We start from the raw sequence: 17,731 nt of genomic DNA on the forward strand, positions 1-17,731 counted from the left end.
GATGTTCATTCCTGAGGATTATGTTACAAAATCCTTGAACCAATGGCAGCTGATTTGTTGTTGATATTGCATCTTGCATGTACTGACTGTATTATTGCTGCTGACCGCTTAACACTTCTGACAAAACTACGATTGAATCAAAACTTAATTTAACCAAGGACCATCTGCTTGAGCTGAAAAAAAAACCTAAACAAAAAAAAAAAAAAACGTCAATGGGTTAAGTACCAAGAACTTCAGTTACTTAACTGGCCATTTAAGGTTGGCTACAAAAGCAAACCAACTCTGTGGAATTAGCCACTGTGACGTCAATATATCAATGTATCATTGGACTTCCAGTCCAAAAGCAATATGTGTTAGGATACTGCATGTCTTTTTTTCATTTGTTTCTTTGTTTGTTACCATATATGGATGAAGGGCACTGTGCTAATTTATCACCTAATACTAGCAAGCTTGGTTAGCAACCCGTATTCATAAAGTCATATCATCATCATTTGCTAAGTAACTGACTAATAAAACACTAGATTTTAATTCACCAAAAGTGGAGTACAAATTTCTTGGTCTGTATCACACAGGAAGTTGTAACATTAGTCAGCTAATCCATTAAACATCCTCCAAAAGGCACCAACAGCACACACGGTGAAGAGCATCAGTGTAATGGCTCAGCGTAGCACAGATGACTACTAGCAGACGCTGATGGACTCCAGCTGCCTGTGTCAGGACACCTGTCAATTAATGATGCCACACTGCTAACGCACCTCCAAGTTGATGAGTTATAAAATAAAAATTAATATCACACTAAACATAATTATGATCAAGAGGGAAACTATCAAGCAGCACTTTTTTTGTAAACCATTTTTCCATGCTGTAAATATGTATTTTAATACTGTAGAGCTGAGAGTTGTAACTTGTGCTTCTTTTGGAATTAACTCCCTTTTCAATCCTCAAGTGGCCATTAAAGGATCTGCACTTCTGCTAGTCCATGGGGGCTGCATTCTTTCAGCCCCAGAGGTTGCCCCTTGCTCAGTCTACATAGACTTGTAAGTTGAAATTACTAATTTTAAAAAAAGCTCAACTTAACAGAATTAAAAGTTCTGATACAAAATAAATCATCTATCTCTGGATGCTGGAGGTACGAGTGTAACTGTTTTGGCTGGCCTGTGTGACAAAGAGGGAGCTTTGCTTTCTCTGTGCCCATCCAAGAGTTTTATGTTGTTGTATCATCAGTCAGCAGATATGTACGTCTAAACAACGTACCGTTAAAGCTTATGAGGCAACTTGCTAACAAGCTGGTAAGTTAGCACGCCACCTCCTCATGCAGACATGGCAACGTCTGCAACTTCATCTTCTTTTAAATGCCAGTCATATCTGGTAAGTCTTGCAGTCAGAATCAGCACCTGAATGGACTGTTGTGCCAAACAAATTTAATTTTCCAAGATAAGCTATATAGTCTCTCTATAGGCTCCTCTTGTTTGTATTTTTATTTTAATTTTATTTTCTTGTCTTTATTTATTTATTCATATCTTTTATTATTTACAAGTGCATGTGTAATATGGCAATAGTAAACAAAAAGGGAGAGAAAATAAGTGAAAAGATGCAGAAAACAAGCAGCACTTGACATGGTAACTTCTAGCTCTAAAAAAAAACCTAACAGGACAGTGGCCAAAATCCCAGCATTGAGGCTTCAGAATTAAGAGTAAAATTCTGAAGTGATATCTGTGTGATATCGCAGCAGCTACAGCTTTGTTTTCTAGTTATGATCCTAACACGTTGTACACAGATGATGAGCATTTTGAGAAAACACATATAAACATGGAAAAACTTGTACACCATTTTCAGTTTGAATGTACCCCTGCTGTCAAAAGACATGAGTCAGTCTTTGTTTGATTTAGTCATACGGAGGTCTAAAATGATCACATTTACATTGCAGTTGAAATTTTCTTGTCATCTCTGACACACAAATTATTGCACTTTTGACCCAAATAGAGGTCTGGGGAACAGGAAATTGTTGCAGCCTGTTGCCTCCTTTGTGCCATGCACTTCACTCAGTTTGCCTCATAAACACTAAATAAGTACAAAATAGAGCAGTTATGCGACAGGAACTGATGCTTTTGAATAGACTTTGTACTTACCTCAGTTTACTTGACTTTTTCCAAATACTGCATTGTACACTGGTACAATAAGGAAGCAAAAGTGGAGCTACTTGGTAAAACTAGTGCCACAATACTCAATTATTATTATTATAGGGTATTTACCTTACAATATAAACCACCCTGAGGCAACTGTTGTGACTTGTTTTGATTTGGCACTATATAAAAAAAAAAGTTAAATTGAGCTGAATTAGAACTCTAATAGTTCACCAACCAAACTTTTCAACAATTCATGATGTCATCTGCTGCTTTTTTGTGTTGTTATTTTTTAATTGTGTATTTTATTTTATTCTAATTTATTTTCTTTATTGCCATGTTCAGCACTTTGGTCAGTGGTTTTCTGTTGGCTTAGTTTGGCACGCATTAAAATCACATAAAAAACTGAAAGTCACTTTTTGTTATGACCCCCGCTTTATTTGATACAAGTCCATAAATATCGTGATATTGTTTGTGTGGCCGACCTATTCCTATTTTACTCTTCCAGCTTCCCATTGTAGTTGTTGCTGATTGTAGAGGTGTAGCTACCGTACTACTAAGGCATGTAATTTCAACAAGGTGTTGATTGTGGCACAACCTTTACCGCTGTACATGATTGTGTTTTATAGCTCAGCTATTTTCAGAGCACTAAAACCTTCACTGGTGACAACATGCTGACATAACATTTCACTTTACATTTTAATCAAGGCTGAATGGTAGAAGAGTAAACAAGCGCAGTGATGGACACATAATGTTCAGGAGGACCTATTAAATGTTGTATTTGTTCAGTGTCTGCTTAGATTTTTGGATAATGATGGCTTCTGCTGCTATCTATCATCCTCCAAAATAAATGATTAATAGGGTCAGTCCACTGACAGTCACTTTTCCAACATAAAACAGAGTGAAGAAGGAACGTAAGGGATGGACAAAAACATGTGTGGCGCGAGGCTGAGATACTGCAGCCGTTATAATCAAATACGGCTTCGTCTTCAGCGTACATTTATCTTTGTCATCAGAAGACTTTCAAAGGCTCAGCAACTCATGACTACTGATGTTCTGCCTTTTGTCACATCCCCAATTGCCGAAAGATAACTCGGTGTGTTTAAATTTTACAGACCTGCTCTGGATGTGATCTAAAATAGGTCATAATACTGGATAAAAGATCTCTGCCTTTAGCCTCAAAAGTGCGGCTGAAAATATACAGTACTTAGGGCTATGTATTTACTTATATGTATTTATTTATTACTGGGATTTTCCTGCACAATCATTTCTAGGATTTACAGAGAATGATGCAAAAAAAGAGAGAGTAAATATCCAGTGAGCAGCAATTCTCTGGGTGAAAATGCCTTGTTGATGAAAGAGGTCAGAGGAGAAAGGCCAGTCAGTTTCCACCTGATAGGAAGATAATGCCACACAAATAACCACTCTTTACAACCAAGGTAAGCAGAAGTCTATCTCTGAATGCACAAAACATCAAATTTTTGGCTGCAGCACTTCTGTCAGCTTAGAACAGGAAACTGAGGATACAGTTTGCAAGAGTTCATCAAATTTGGACAGTGGATGATTGAGATTGCAAACAACAAGAATGAAAGCATGAAAGCCATTCTACCTTGTAACAGCCATTCAGACTGGTGGTAGCAGTGTGGAGGATCTTTTCTTGCACAGTTTAGTCCCAAGTTAGCATTATTTAAATGCCACAGCCTATCTGAAACCAGTATTGTTGCTGACCATGTCCATCATTTTATTACCACAATATGCCTAAAATACAACAATGAGTACTTGCAAAGTGTAACTAATAAAGTGGCCAATAAGTGCATACTCCTTCCTAAACAAGACTCAAGATCAAATGTTTCATCTAAAACATTGAAACTGGCCTGAGGGTGGCAGCAGAGGAGAGGTCATGCCAGAAGAGTGTTTCCCATGTATCATGGTCATTTAATAATAAATGCCATATGATAATATATTACTTGGATTTGGATTAATTTGAGTTTATTTGTTATTCTAGTGTTCAGTGTGGAAACTTCAAGCATGTTACACTGTGATTGGTTATATAAACTCATTAATATTGTATTCTCTTAGATTTTTAGAATTTTTAGGTATATAATATGACCACTGTTTCTTTCTTATTTTCTTTTCACTGCTGTTGTCATGGGACATTGAAGGATATGCTAAATATATTAATGTTTGTCAGCGATTTTCTGCCACGGTCACTGGCTAATCATCAGAAAGCAAACATTAACTTGAAGAGTGTGTGTAGTGCAAATGTATTTTTGCAAATGCATGTTTGGTGCCATCTGGTGACTTCAAGCACAGGAGCTGAAGCATTTAAATCAAGGGCCGGGCATCTGATAAATGGAACAGAACAGCTGCCATATTACTCGAGCTGCTTGGTGGAGTAATGAACACACCGCAAAACAAACTTATTCTGGAAGATCCCGTACCTTGTGAACTTATGGAAAAATATAACACTGTACTGTATTGTGTTGTTACGTAATGCAGTGTTTTTGCTAGTTACTGTACTGGAAAGAAGGAATTAACTCCTCCTTTATTCCACAGTCTGGGTGGGAATTTAGTGAAACGAGCTAAAAAAGTGTGTAAAAACTGCTAATGATGTTTGGAGGTCCCCGAAGGAGTGTGTCACGAGTCATCACTTGCAAAAACAAGCAGCCAGTTGAGTAATTCCCGGTGACTGTAGCGTCAGTCTAAGCAAGACGGAACATGAAAATATTCCATAAACTTTGACTAGTTTTACTAAATTCATTTTTTGGGATGGAAATGGACTCATAAAAGATGGGGAAGACTAGAAATTCTAAATACTATTGTTTCACTAAATCTAATAAGTAATGACATAACTATAGAAAATAACATATGAGATCAATTTGAAACTGCAGAGGAGTAATCTTGTACGATTTTGCTAAAATATGCTGCATAATAGCGACCTTATTGGAATAAAATAGATATTTTGATGCTAACCATGCAGTAAAAAATTTGTACAGTAATGTTTTAACCATTCCCCTGAGTAAAAGTACAGATTACTGCTAAATCTTGTGATCATGTAATATTAGGTGCTTGCTTCTTTGTGAGATATGATTTCTCACAATGCATGGGGTACTTTTATTTCACGATGGACACGCCTGTGCTTGTGTTACCACAAGCACTGTGGAGGTGTAATCACACAAGGGAGACGCTCTCTGCAAGACCTGAGAAAAAGAAGTTGACGCTGCTGTCTGGCACAACGCGCGTATTTTTCTCTAAAAGGTACCTAATTATGCTTACTTATAATAGGACTAGAACTTATTTCTGTCTTGGATATCATCTGTAAAAACAACGTTTCTCTTGTTCTCGTATACTTAAGGTATACTCGTTTTCAAACACACCTACGTCATGTTAATTCTTATGTTATATTTGAGGAGAGATATAAACCAGCTTTTTGGAGGCAATTAATCTTTTCAGCAATTAAATGTGTTGCTGCTAGCTGGTGAACTGTCAGTGGGTATTGTTCTAAGCTTTCAATCCTGCTTCTCTTGCAGTCAAGATGCCAGAAACAGCTGAGGCTGTGTCAGCCACTCTCACCACCAACAGAAACTGCACTATAGAAATAACCAATGTCAGCGGTAGCTACTGCCTCATTAACCCCAAGTAAGTCTGCAAATGTCTTTGTCAGTTTAACACTTGTAAAACTGATTAATTGAGAAAATAAATGGATAGCATTTAGGGCCAGACCTGAATGGCTGAATGTTTACTTCATAAAACATAAATCAATGAATGACATTGCAGAAAAACATTGTGATGAACAATGGAAATTTCACAACATTATACATTAAGTTAACTAAAATGCTGCTTCTAAGCTCATAAAAGCAACAACAAGTGACATGTATTTATCCAGCAATTCATAACTAGGTTAGGCTGCCTAGTGTTTGTGAATCACTGTTATTTAAAAAAGGATAACTAAGTTACATATATGTAATTATTATTTTCTTTTGCATAACAGCCATGTATAATGTGGGGGTCACCACAATCTTCACCATGTGTTCTTTCTAATAATTCATAAACCTAAATTTCATGAGGAGAGCTCAATGGCACTGCAAGCAAAATGCAGTGCACCATCTATTATAACATTAATAAAATATTAGTTTTATATAGCCACCTACTGTATTTCTCAACAATGTAATATGAATTTTCCCTCCTCCGACCAAAAAAAGGAGAAAAAAATTAATAAAACACAGCAACAAAATAAATATAAACAATTCATGTCTATTGGAATCTGTGCCATCCTTCTACATTTATCTAGCTGTGGGAAGACAGGCCATATTTTGGATGGCTGGTTTTCATGTGTGACATTACTTTGCTGAGAACATCCACCTATCCATCATGCAGTGACACACACTGCCTCATTGCACATCGCATGCAGGTACACTCACTGTTGCTTAGAAGTCCACAGTAGTACTCCCAGTCACACTCCATCCATCAGCATAAGATGTTTCACCCTGGAAAGCCCAACACTCAAAAAGTAAATTGACAATCTCCACAAAAGTTACAAAAGTGTGTTTTTTCATCAAAAGTACGAGAAGTGTGACATAAAAGTTGTTAACTGATTAGTAGTGACGGTAAGGATTTATCTCTTGCTCTAATGTGTAGGGTGTACATGAAAAGTGGCTTCTGTCAACACCCGCCCCAGCCCACGATTCGTACCACCAAGACAGAAGTGTGCTCCTTCACCAAGGATGACAACACTGCCACGGGTGCCGTCGGCGTTCTAACCTACGATTTGTTCCATATGCAGAGCCGCGTTTGCTCCGAGCGCATGGCTATCATGTTCTCTGTGCCTTTTGACCACAACCTATATAAGAACCAGCTGGCCATAGGTGTGTTTGAGCAATCCCGTGCTTGTGACAAACAGCTGTATGACCAGATGTATGATGGGAAGGATCTCAGCAACTTCACCCGCTCTGAAGCAAATGGCTGTGGGCTGGAGTACAAGGCAAAATATGTTGATCTGAGGGCCACAATGTCTACAGTTGGAAAAGCCATGGTTAAACTGGAGCTCTATGATAAAATGGGTCATTAGTGTGAAGTCTACTGGTGTTCTGCTTTTCTGTGTTTTCTTGTTTTTGTAGTCGCAGAAAAATAAACTTCATTTGATTTGACGACTCTTGTCATCCTAAAAAAAAAACATTTAGGAGAAGAGGAAGACTGATTTTGCTGTCATCTGTATTTTGTGTCTGCTGAAAGATATCAATATCTGACAGCCACCTCATTGATTCTCCATTAGCTTAGCTCTTGGGCTCATGTACACTGAATACTCTATTTTCGTTTATTATGGTAATAAAGCATTCAGACCCAATGCTTGTGCTACTTTGAGTGGGATATGTTTTCATTCATATGCTTTCATTATTACTGATGAACTGTAATCATTTTTTAATCTCTTATCTGGATCCGTCCAATTCTAATGAGCAACAACAGATGGAAAATCTGCATAGATGTTTTTTTAATTTCTACGAAAACAATATTGTTCTTCCTTCGCTGTTAGACTCTCCATCTTGCTTGATTGTGTGGTATTTGGAATGCAAGAGTTTCAGCAAGATACTAAGCAAAGTCTCGCTCCAGAAATGTCTGTCCCAACTTGTTTGATCTGCTTTTTTCACTGTTTCACAATACAAGAGGAATGACAGTCCCAAACCACATTCATGTCTTGTTATTATAGGCTTGAAGGGCTCACCTCAGTGGTTGGGATCCAATGGGAAATTGTTGGAAACTGCTCAAATTAGCCACAGACTAGGGTGTGGCTGTTTCATCCCATAGGGGAAAAGAGCAATATTTGTTCTCATAGTCTTCTTTTCGTGTGGGTCATGTGTTTGGAAAGAGGGTGTGCTATCCTGTGTTTAAGCAGGGTTGTACTTCCATTGGGAGGGTTTTCTGAGTGATTAATACATCTTTGGAAAAAAAGAAAAAGGAAAAAAGGAAAACCAACCAGCAACTTTTACTGTTTTTGGACTTCAAGTACTAACAGCGTTTCTCAGCAGGTAAGTCACTTCATTTAGGGAAAATACATTTAGAACAATGACTCTCTTAGCTCATATAATTTGTACGATATATAAAACTTTGATGAGGCTTTTGTTTGATTTATTTAATGTATCTGCTGATAAAATGAGTGATCATGTTCTTTCATTTTCACTCTAACTTTATCACTGTGTAGTACTAATTATAAAGTACTGTCACTGGAGTGGTACACTCTGTTAAAAGACTGCAGCAATTCTCTGTTCTCTTGTGAAATCTCATTAGCCTGTGAAATACACTATTTTTACTCAGTGACAGTCGATGTGTGCTTTTGAAGGTCAGTGTAATGATATTAGAGTACATCATCAGAGACGAGGTCAAACCTGAGTTCTATATTGTTAAGTTTATTCCTATGATTCTCACTGCAGTTAGGAGGAAATAAACATCCAGGTTACAGGTATGAGCTGGTTGACATTTAAATTATTTTTTATTAGATCAACAGAGCTCGCAGCCACTGCAACATGACAGAGACAGCTGAAGCTGTAGCTGCTGACGTGAGCAGCAAGAGAAGTGTGACCATCGAAATATCAAATCTCACTAACAGCTACTGCCTTATTAACCCCAGGTAAGCCCAGCCCGTGACGTTTCAGGCTTATATGAAATACATAGAAGACCATAAAAAAATGCTGAATGCATTTTTCTATTTGTGTACTAATTAGGGTATACCTTGAGAATGGGGAGGCATACAACCCACCGCAACCTACAGTGCGCCCTCTAAAGACAGAGGTTTGCACGTTCACCAAGTCCAGCAGCAAAGCAACAGGAGCTGTTGGTGTACTGACCTACGACCTTTTCGAGAGGTCACAGAATGACTTCGCTGAGACTGTGGCTCTCATGTTCTCCGTCCCCTGGGACTACAACCTGTACAAGAACTGGTTTGCAGTGGGCATCTATAAAAGGGGCCGTAACTGTGACAAGGATTTGTACAAAGAAATGTACTACGAGAAGAATCAGCATGAACATGGGTTTGTCAGGGAGGAAGCCACTGGGTCAGGAATCAATTACATGGGTAACCGCCTAGATATCAGGGCCACTATGTGTCCTCTAGGCAAAGCTATCATGAAGGTAGAGGTGTGGGATAAGCTTCTTACACCCATGGGCCAGCAGGCATATTAAAGGGCCCCTTGATACCAGTATTTTTGTCATGTTTCCTGACAGCAGAATTCATTCTCTGCCTTCTGCTTCTTCCTGGTAGACTGTTTCTAATACAGCAGGCATGCATGATTTAACAGATGTATTGTTGCTGACATGTGTCTGTATACCTGGATATTACCCTTCAGTAAATCTGCTTAAGATATGAATTTAGTTTGTTTATAAATTCACCCCCCACCCTCCCAGCCCCCCATCACACACACACACACACACACACACACAAACAAACACACACACTGTATAATCACAGCTTCTCTCTGTTTCAATAGCATTCAGTTTTAAAATGGAATCTTTAGAAATGGAAATCAAAGGATGACTCACCGGAGGATGAGGGCATATAGCTTAATGAAATACGCTGAAAGCTTGTCTGTATTTACCTTGACACTGTAGTCTGAGGAATAAAATAAACCTTTTTTTCTGAAGCTATTTGTGTATGACTGTCTGTTGACTGAGTTTAGAAGATGCAAAAGTGTTTAAAAAATGAGATTTCCAAAGCATGCGCCATGTGCTGTGTATCTATAAAGGCTTCATAAGGGTCAATCTGAAGTGGAACTGATATAGACAAAAACAAAGGGTCCTGTTTCTTCCCCTCCCCCCATGGCTGAATTCTACTTCATCAAAGCCTTGATATCACTTGAAAAACAATTGTATTATTTATAAAAATCTTTACTATTGTAATAGCTATTAGCTATGTTACGGCTAAATTACAAAATTTGCTGTAAAATCAAAGCATTCAATCCCTCTAAAAACAAGCAAGGCAAGTCTGCGCTGCTGGTTAGCCAAAAGATCATTCAGTATGCATGCCAAAGTATCCTTGGGATGGATACAGGATGACTGGATGAATGAGACATGTTAAGTGCTTTGAATTGTCAAGTAGAGTAGAAAAGTGCTATTTTAGAACCAGTCCATTTACTTTTAATTTGCAGTAATAACTTGTAATGTACGTTCATTACTTAATCTTTATGAAGCAGTAAACCTGAGGAGAAACTACACCTGCTTTCTTGTGATTATCATCTTGTCAAACTGGATGAGATTTGGGTGAAGACCCTATTTTTGTAACTTGTGATACTTACTAAAAGCTTATAACTATTTAATTGGGTAGAAATTACCATCTTGATGTGTAATGTCGTCATCAGAGTTTATTTTTCAGTAATGGCACAGCCAATTCTTTGAAGAGACAGTCATTAACCTTAGGGAAATATGAGCTTCTCACGAAGAAGGCACAATATCTCCTCTTAATTCACATCTTATATGAGGTTATTATAGGTTCTGCTTATTCCGTCTACAATCTCAATACTGCCTTCCCGATTCTGTTTTCCCATTAGATTTATGGTGGTTTTGCAGTATTAACTGTTCAAACCACAAAGAAGCTCAGATCAAAGGTTCTGCACTCTGTCACCTTTGCATTTGCATAAAAGCCAAACATAGAAAAGAGGCATAACCTCGGCATGTTTAAGCACAATCCCTGAAGCACTGTTGAGTGACACTGGAGAAATGAAACAGTCCCTATAAACAGATGGGAACACTAACAAGAAACTTTTAGGTGTTTTTTTAGGTATTATCTTAAGGACAAATGCCTGCACATTCCTTTCAAATTTTCCTCTTCAATCTCTCCTTAGTATTTACTATACCTGTGCACACAAGTCCACATTCATTATTTGCATCATACTGTTTACTGCATGTGTTTGTGTAAGTGTGCTCCAGTATTTGCATCTACATTAGTATGTACAGTATGTGTTTGCACCCTTTTGTGGTGAGCATCTCTTAGTCTGGGTACGCACCTGCGCCTGCAGATATTTCATATCAAATGCATTCTTTTGTGCATTCTTTTGTGCATTATGTGATTTGTATTTTGAAGTGAAAAAAAATCTTTCAAGAACAGTGCAGGATTAGACTCTTAAGCAAGGAAGAAAAGATATGAGAATTTTTTTTTCTAGGTAGATAAATATAAGAGGCTCAGCATTTGAGGACTGAAACAGATGCTAAACACGAGGGAATCTGACTACTTTTCTGATAAAGCCTTCTGTTCCAATCCTTCCCGGATGTTAAGAGGCAAGGGAAGTGAATAAAAGCACGAGATGAGCAAAGTCAACATGTCTTTTTATGAGACATATATCAGCTGATCACACTCAAATGACTGCAAGGTTCTAGTTACAAACACTACAGGAAGTTGAGAAAAAACATTGTTTTAAAGCACACAGCAACTCAAATAAAATTGGGAAAATGTAAAAACTGTTATTTATTTGCAGTTTTTGCAAGCATTTTTACTTTATAATAGCATTTTCTGCATTATTATATCACAAATAATGATTATTGAATTCATTTCTGGCACTACTAATATAGCGGCTACATTTTTCTTCAATTTTCACTTTATTTTTAGAAAAAGAAAAAAGACACATGAAGATTTGGAAAGGAGTGTCTTCCTTTCCATAATGCCCACCTGTTATTTCCTGTGTCTATTCAACATATTTTTGGATAAATCAGTCTTGATATTAAATTTCAGCTTCCAATTTATTTTGTTTTACAGTGACTCTAATCGCCCTCAGAGTTTAAGAATTTGTCAGTCTGGCCGTGCAAAAGGAATTTCCATGATCTAAATTTTGACCGTGGGCCTATACCGCTGTGTAAAAATCACCCAGGTTATAATCAGCTGCATAAAAGATATTATTGCCCCTCAAAATAAACAGGCTTCTGCTTAAAAAGGTTAGCTTATCATCATCATCAACAACAGAATAAGCTCTCAAAGACTGCCATCTAGAGGCCTCCTACTTATATTATCTCACACAATTACCTGCTCTAAGCATTTTAGAGACAGCTGGGGAAAAATATTTAGGTAAAAACCTTTTCTAAACTCTACAGTTTGTATACGACATTCATAATATAATATGTCCAATGAATAGCTATTCCAAATTCTTGGTTGTAAGAGGTAAAGCTGGCTTTGTGTCCTTCAGAAGCTGATTACTCCGTGTCTCCTTCTGCTACCACCAGCTACAAACATGTCTTGACATCCAGCAGTGTCTGGTACACTTCGATAGTTTGCTGTGCATCTGACCTGATGTGTGTCAGGCTGGTACCCAACACCTGCAGCCCCAACTCTGGAGCTCAGTTTCAGGCTTCAGTCTCAGTCAGGTTCAGTCTCTGTAAGAGTGGGAAAAAAGGGGGAAGGTTGAGTTACACAGACATGAATGTTTGTTTTGTTTTCTAAGATTTATGCGGTTTATATTTCACAAACTCTTAATAATTCCTTTAAGCTGATACATGAAGGTCAAATGTCATGTTATTCCTGGCAGGCTTTGGGAACTGTCATACCATTTTAGTTTGTTATTTTTGAATCTCTCAGCATGTAGAGTGACACAGATGTGTATCATGTAACAATACCGATAGCCTGAAGAAAAACACTTATGTGTTCTTTATTTTCAGAAGTTTTACATTAACAAAATCATTCTTGATGCTTCAATTCCTCTAAATATTGTTAATCTTGTAAAAAAGGATAGCAATTTGAATTTGAAACTTTCATCATTTTTTTTATTAACACTAAGCATATTCATTTAAACTTGAATTTATCAGTTCACGTACTTTCCTTTGTAAACCTTTAGGAAAATAAAATTCCAATGCAATAACCCCTACATAAAATTGCTCCATAAAGTAGCTAGATTGATATTTTTATGCAAAAAGCATTAAGAAAGGATATTTGTAGTGATGACCTCAGAGAAAAAAAGTAGTTAAAATAAGTGAAACCAGGCTTTCCTTCACACTGACTCCCAGTTTATTGTTGGTTATCCTGCTTGAACACTTGGTTTTTGGTTTTTGGTTTTTTTGCTCAGAACTGGTGTTTTTATTAGTGTATTTTTGCTCACAATATCCAGCTGTTTTGAATAAAAAGCACACTTATTGTTTCTGCCCAGGGCAAATTGGCAATTAAAGTAGCAGGTTTAGTGAATAATGTTGCTCAGCATCTGCTGGATGCAACAAAGAAGGCTTTTTCTCACAAGTTTGCAGTATCAGCTAAAAAAAATAATTTTTGTGTTTACAGTTCATATATATATAATTTATCAAGTTCTCTTGCTTTTTCAGGGATAAATGTCTCAGGTTCCTCATCTAACTGTTGATCCGCAGGCTGCTGCAGGCCTTGCTCCTTTTCATCATCACTGGAGAACTGATGTTTCTGGCTCTTTTCATTTTCATTTTCAGCTGGCAGTGAAACAAGGTTATCCATGCTTCATATTTCTTTGAGTTTATTCTGACTGATCTAGCAGCCGTTTTCATGTCAAACCTAGCTGAATGTACAGTCATCTGCTGCCAGCATGGTGTCAGCCAGCTGAAGGGTCAGCTCTGACACAGCAGTACCAGCTGCCTGGCTCTCACACAACAAAGTAATTACTCATGTCACACTGAATGACTCGCATCAGTGGGTGCAATCTTTAATTTTCATCAAATCTGGACAAACTCCAGTGTGTGTGTGTGTGTGTGGCAATAATCTAGCAAGTGGAAAACAACAAAAAAAAAAGTGTCATGCAGAAAAAGTTTATTAGGCATCAGGACATCTATAAATCAAATTAAATATCACTAATTCATCAAGAACCTGATATAGGCTGACTTAAGATTCTCCCTTTCATCAGTCATACATGAATCCCCAGTCACACTACCAAGGGCATATATGAAAGCCTGCAGCAGTTGATAGATGCCCTAACATGCCCCCATTCCAACCACACTGCCAGATCACTGGGGTATTGCAGTCATGGGTTCCCATAGTGAGATGATCCAGAATCACCTAACAGAGAGCCAAAACTCAACACCTGCAACCAGGTGCACAGCTGAGGCTCACTGGTCCCTCCTGCTGAGAGGGGGGGGGGGACAGGGTATCTTTTTTTGCTCTAAAAGGTTTATTTCAGAAATACATATTGGTGTCTTCATGGCTTTTCTATTAGAATCAGTTTATAAAATGAGTTTAACTAGAAACTAATTCCAAAACAACGTTAGGTTTGAGAAAAAGGCTGTCTAAATTTTATGCTCTGTAAAATCTAAATACAATCAGAATGTAATTATTTGAAAATATCTTATAACAAGAGTTCATTCACAATGGAACACAGAAAACTTGGTTTAAACTGAGAGATTTTACAATTTCATTAAAAATATTAGCTAATTTTTAATTTAAGTACAGGAACATGTTTAGAGAAAGTTGGAACAATGGCAAAAAGTGCTGGGAAAGTAAGTGGTACTAAAAAGAATCAGCTGGAGGAACATCTTGCAGCTAATTAGGCTAATTGGAAACGTGTGACTAATATGATTGGGTATAAAAAGAGCATTTTAGAGAGGACGAATTTCTCAGAAGGACGAATTTCTCAGAAGTAAAGATGGGTAGATATGTATAGTAATTTCTGAATGTATAGGGGTGGAATTAGTAGCTTACACATCTGGAAAGACACCTTCAGTGCTGAAAGAAGGTTTTAGATTAACATATGGTCCCATCCCATTTAGGGATTTCAGTGCAATTCAGATCATTCTATATAGTGCCAAATCACATATTAGGTGATTTGGCACTATATAAAGATTTAGTGACTTGGCACTGTATATAGTGCCAAGTCACAACAACTGTTGTCTTAATGCAATATATGCTGCATTCTGTATCAACTAAGGCTTTTCAAAGAGCTTTTAGAACTCCCTGATAATAATGAATTGCAACAATCCAGCCTAGAAGTAATAAATGCATAAACTAGGTTTTCAGAATCACTCAGGAATAGGATATTTCTATTTTTAGACATTTTGCACAAAATGCAAGAAGGCAGTCCTTCTACATATTTGTTTAATTTGCATATTTAAGAACATATCCTAGAGCTAAGGTAATGCCATACAGAGCAGATAGATACCATGTTTCTAAGATTTCTAAGGTCAAGTTTTATTTGAATTTAGAAGCAATAAATTAGATGTCATCCAGGTTTTGTCTTTGAAACATTCCTGTAGTTTAACTAGTTGATGTGTGTTTCATCTGGCTTCATAGATGGATAAAGCTGGGTATCATCTGCATAGCAATGAATATATATGCTCTCTCTTCTACTATTACTGCCAAGTATAATAAAAATAGAATTGGTCCCTGTACAGAACCCTGTGGAACTCCATAATTAACCTTAGTGTGTGAACAAGACTCCTCATGCACATTAACAAATTAGAGTCTATTCGATACATGTGATTCAAACCACTACAACTATGTTTAATAGCTACAACTACGATTTCTGCAGTAAAATATTGTGATTGATTGTATCAAACTGCACTGAGGTCTAGCACGACAAGCATAGAGATGACTCCACTATCATAAGAAGAGTATTCATAACCTTACTAATCCTGTCTGAAACTCTACAAATAAACCATTCCTCTGCAGATTAGTTAGTTGTTTCACAACTACTCTTTAAATAATTTTAGAAATAAAAGGAAAGTTAGAGATGAGCCTATTAGCTAAGACAGGTCAAGTGATTCTTTTTAAGTGTAAACTCTTTTTGAAAAGTCAAAATGAGCTAATATGTTTCATAAAATATTGCAACCAAATCATTGCATTTTTTTAACTTACATTTTTCAAGTCAAAACAGGGTCCCTATGAAAGTGCATTTGGATCAGCCGATTTATACTCAGCATATTATGTAATAGTACTGTGGTATATCTAAGAGGTTGGAGAAGAAACTATTGGCCTCATACACTGCTTTAAATGATTCCTGCTGAAAGGATACTTCACGGCGCTACTACAAACCAATCCCAGATCCCTCAGAGAACATGTGTTGTTGATATATATTTAATATGTACATGCCTCTAAAAATAGAAACATTCAGAAGTATGTCACTAATTTTCTTTGTCTTATTTAAGGTTTGGGTTTTTTGTATTGTGAGGGTGCTGCGTAGCATCTCCCTTACTAAGGTGAAGCACCCACAATGTCTTACAGGAAGTTTTGATTTTGTTATGCTTTTGTTTTGAAGTCCATTAACCACTCTCTCTATTTTTGAGGTCAACTTCCTGAAGGCCTGATTCATGGAGTGCACACACGATTACGGCCTAATGATGCTCACCTGAAAGGAGTTCTCCAATTATCCACTGCTAGTGGGTTAAACCATCAGATGAGAGCTGAGGGTGGGATTGGGCTGAATCTTCAGTTTGGTTTGATTTAGTTAGTTTGTATATTATTTAGCTGGGGTGTGTTTGTAGTCAAATATATGTGAGGTGTGTTAAAATAACTGCAGTATTTCACTGTATATGTTTTTTGTAGCTGGACTGTGTCAAGGGAAATCTTTTAAATTTCATTGGTGGTGGTATGACCTGCACCTATTTAAGGAGGGGTTTTCTGAGCAGCTGCATTGTTCATTTTTAGATGTGTCACTGGTGAGAGTGTTAAACCTCTGTATGTGTAAAAGAAATATATTCAGAGCTCTGCGAAACAACTGAAGGCTCGTGTAATTGGTTTTTTCCCCATTTGCTCCCCTTCACATTACCTCGCAACCACTACATATATCTATTTATTTATATGGTTTGGCTTGTTTTTGGTATTTTTATTACTATTTTAAGCCACTAAATTGCAGCTTTATGCCCAATGATATTGATCATTGGGCAGGTGGTGCCTTTAGTGCACTTGTATGTAGTTTCACGCACTTAATTGTGCCCATCTGCCAAAACGTGCTGTTCCAAAAACATGGGATTAAAAACCCAACAGAGGGTTATCCGAGCCAAATACTGTCAGGCCTTGCATTGCTGTGATAGTAGAGATGACACAGTGGATGATCCTGAAAATGCAATATTCTTACAAAAGCAATTTCCAAACTTGTACCGTTCTTTATTATTTTAAATGTTAAAAACAGAAGTATAAAGAAAGATTAATAACAGGCTCCGCTGTGTACAGGACTATGGTGCTTCTTAAATATTTTCATGAAAAAAAATCAGTGGTTTTTTTTCCATGCTTTGTTTTTTCTTGTGTTTTGTTTTCATAGCGATGTCGGTGTTCAAAATTTAGTTGTTTATGTCTGTTTGTCAGTTTTTAATAGAACCACCAGAGGGCAAAATTTCTTTCCTGAAACATTTTAAAGCTCATGTACAACTATTGACCCTTTGTGTATAGAATGTATGTTAATATTTTGTGATTGATAAAACATGACTGATGTTGATTGCAGAGTCTCATCTTGCGCAATGGCACCAGAAAATGCATCTCCTGGCTCTAACTATAAGAAGTAACACAAAGTTGGATGAGATCAGAAGGGGGTGGGGAGGGTGAGAATGACCCGACATCTAGAGAGGAAGAAGGTCACTAAACACATTTTCCCACCCGGTCCTGCCAAACACACACACACACACACACACACACACACACACACACACACACACACACACACACACACACACACACACACACACACACACACACACAC

At 37.3% G+C, this 17,731-nt stretch overlaps 2 protein-coding genes across 2 annotated transcripts; both read left to right on the forward strand.

Moving 5' to 3' along the window:
* The first annotated feature begins 5,282 nt into the window (after positions 1-5,282).
* LOC116312521 (bryoporin) lies at positions 5,283-7,467 on the forward strand. The gene is made up of 3 exons (XM_031729968.2): positions 5,283-5,381; positions 5,654-5,762; positions 6,762-7,467. Exons 2-3 carry the CDS (start codon positions 5,659-5,661, stop codon positions 7,189-7,191), a joined length of 534 nt encoding a protein of 177 aa, XP_031585828.1. The 5' UTR covers positions 5,283-5,381; positions 5,654-5,658; the 3' UTR covers positions 7,192-7,467.
* A 350-nt stretch (positions 7,468-7,817) lies between these two features.
* On the forward strand, positions 7,818-9,754 carry apnl (actinoporin-like protein). Its single transcript, XM_031729970.2, has 3 exons — positions 7,818-8,146; positions 8,615-8,745; positions 8,840-9,754. Exons 2-3 carry the CDS (start codon positions 8,642-8,644, stop codon positions 9,294-9,296), a joined length of 561 nt encoding a protein of 186 aa, XP_031585830.1. The 5' UTR covers positions 7,818-8,146; positions 8,615-8,641; the 3' UTR covers positions 9,297-9,754.
* Positions 9,755-17,731: the final 7,977 nt, after the last annotated feature.

The sequence above is a fragment of the Oreochromis aureus genome, linkage group 4 (assembly GCF_013358895.1).
Source record: "Oreochromis aureus strain Israel breed Guangdong linkage group 4, ZZ_aureus, whole genome shotgun sequence".
Taxonomy (NCBI): Eukaryota; Metazoa; Chordata; class Actinopteri; order Cichliformes; family Cichlidae; genus Oreochromis; species Oreochromis aureus.

What these genes read in the sequence shown, in the direction of transcription:
- LOC116312521 (XM_031729968.2), top strand. Translation starts at nt 5,659, where the DNA reads ATGCCAGAAACAGCTGAGGCTGTGTCAGCCACTCTCACCACCAACAGA. An exon ending in TACTGCCTCATTAACCCCAA is followed by an intron (nt 5,763 to 6,761) that starts GTAAGTCTGCAA and finishes TCTAATGTGTAG; the next exon opens with GGTGTACATGAAAAGTGGCT.
- apnl (XM_031729970.2), top strand. Translation starts at nt 8,642, where the DNA reads ATGACAGAGACAGCTGAAGCTGTAGCTGCTGACGTGAGCAGCAAGAGA. An exon ending in TACTGCCTTATTAACCCCAG is followed by an intron (nt 8,746 to 8,839) that starts GTAAGCCCAGCC and finishes TGTACTAATTAG; the next exon opens with GGTATACCTTGAGAATGGGG.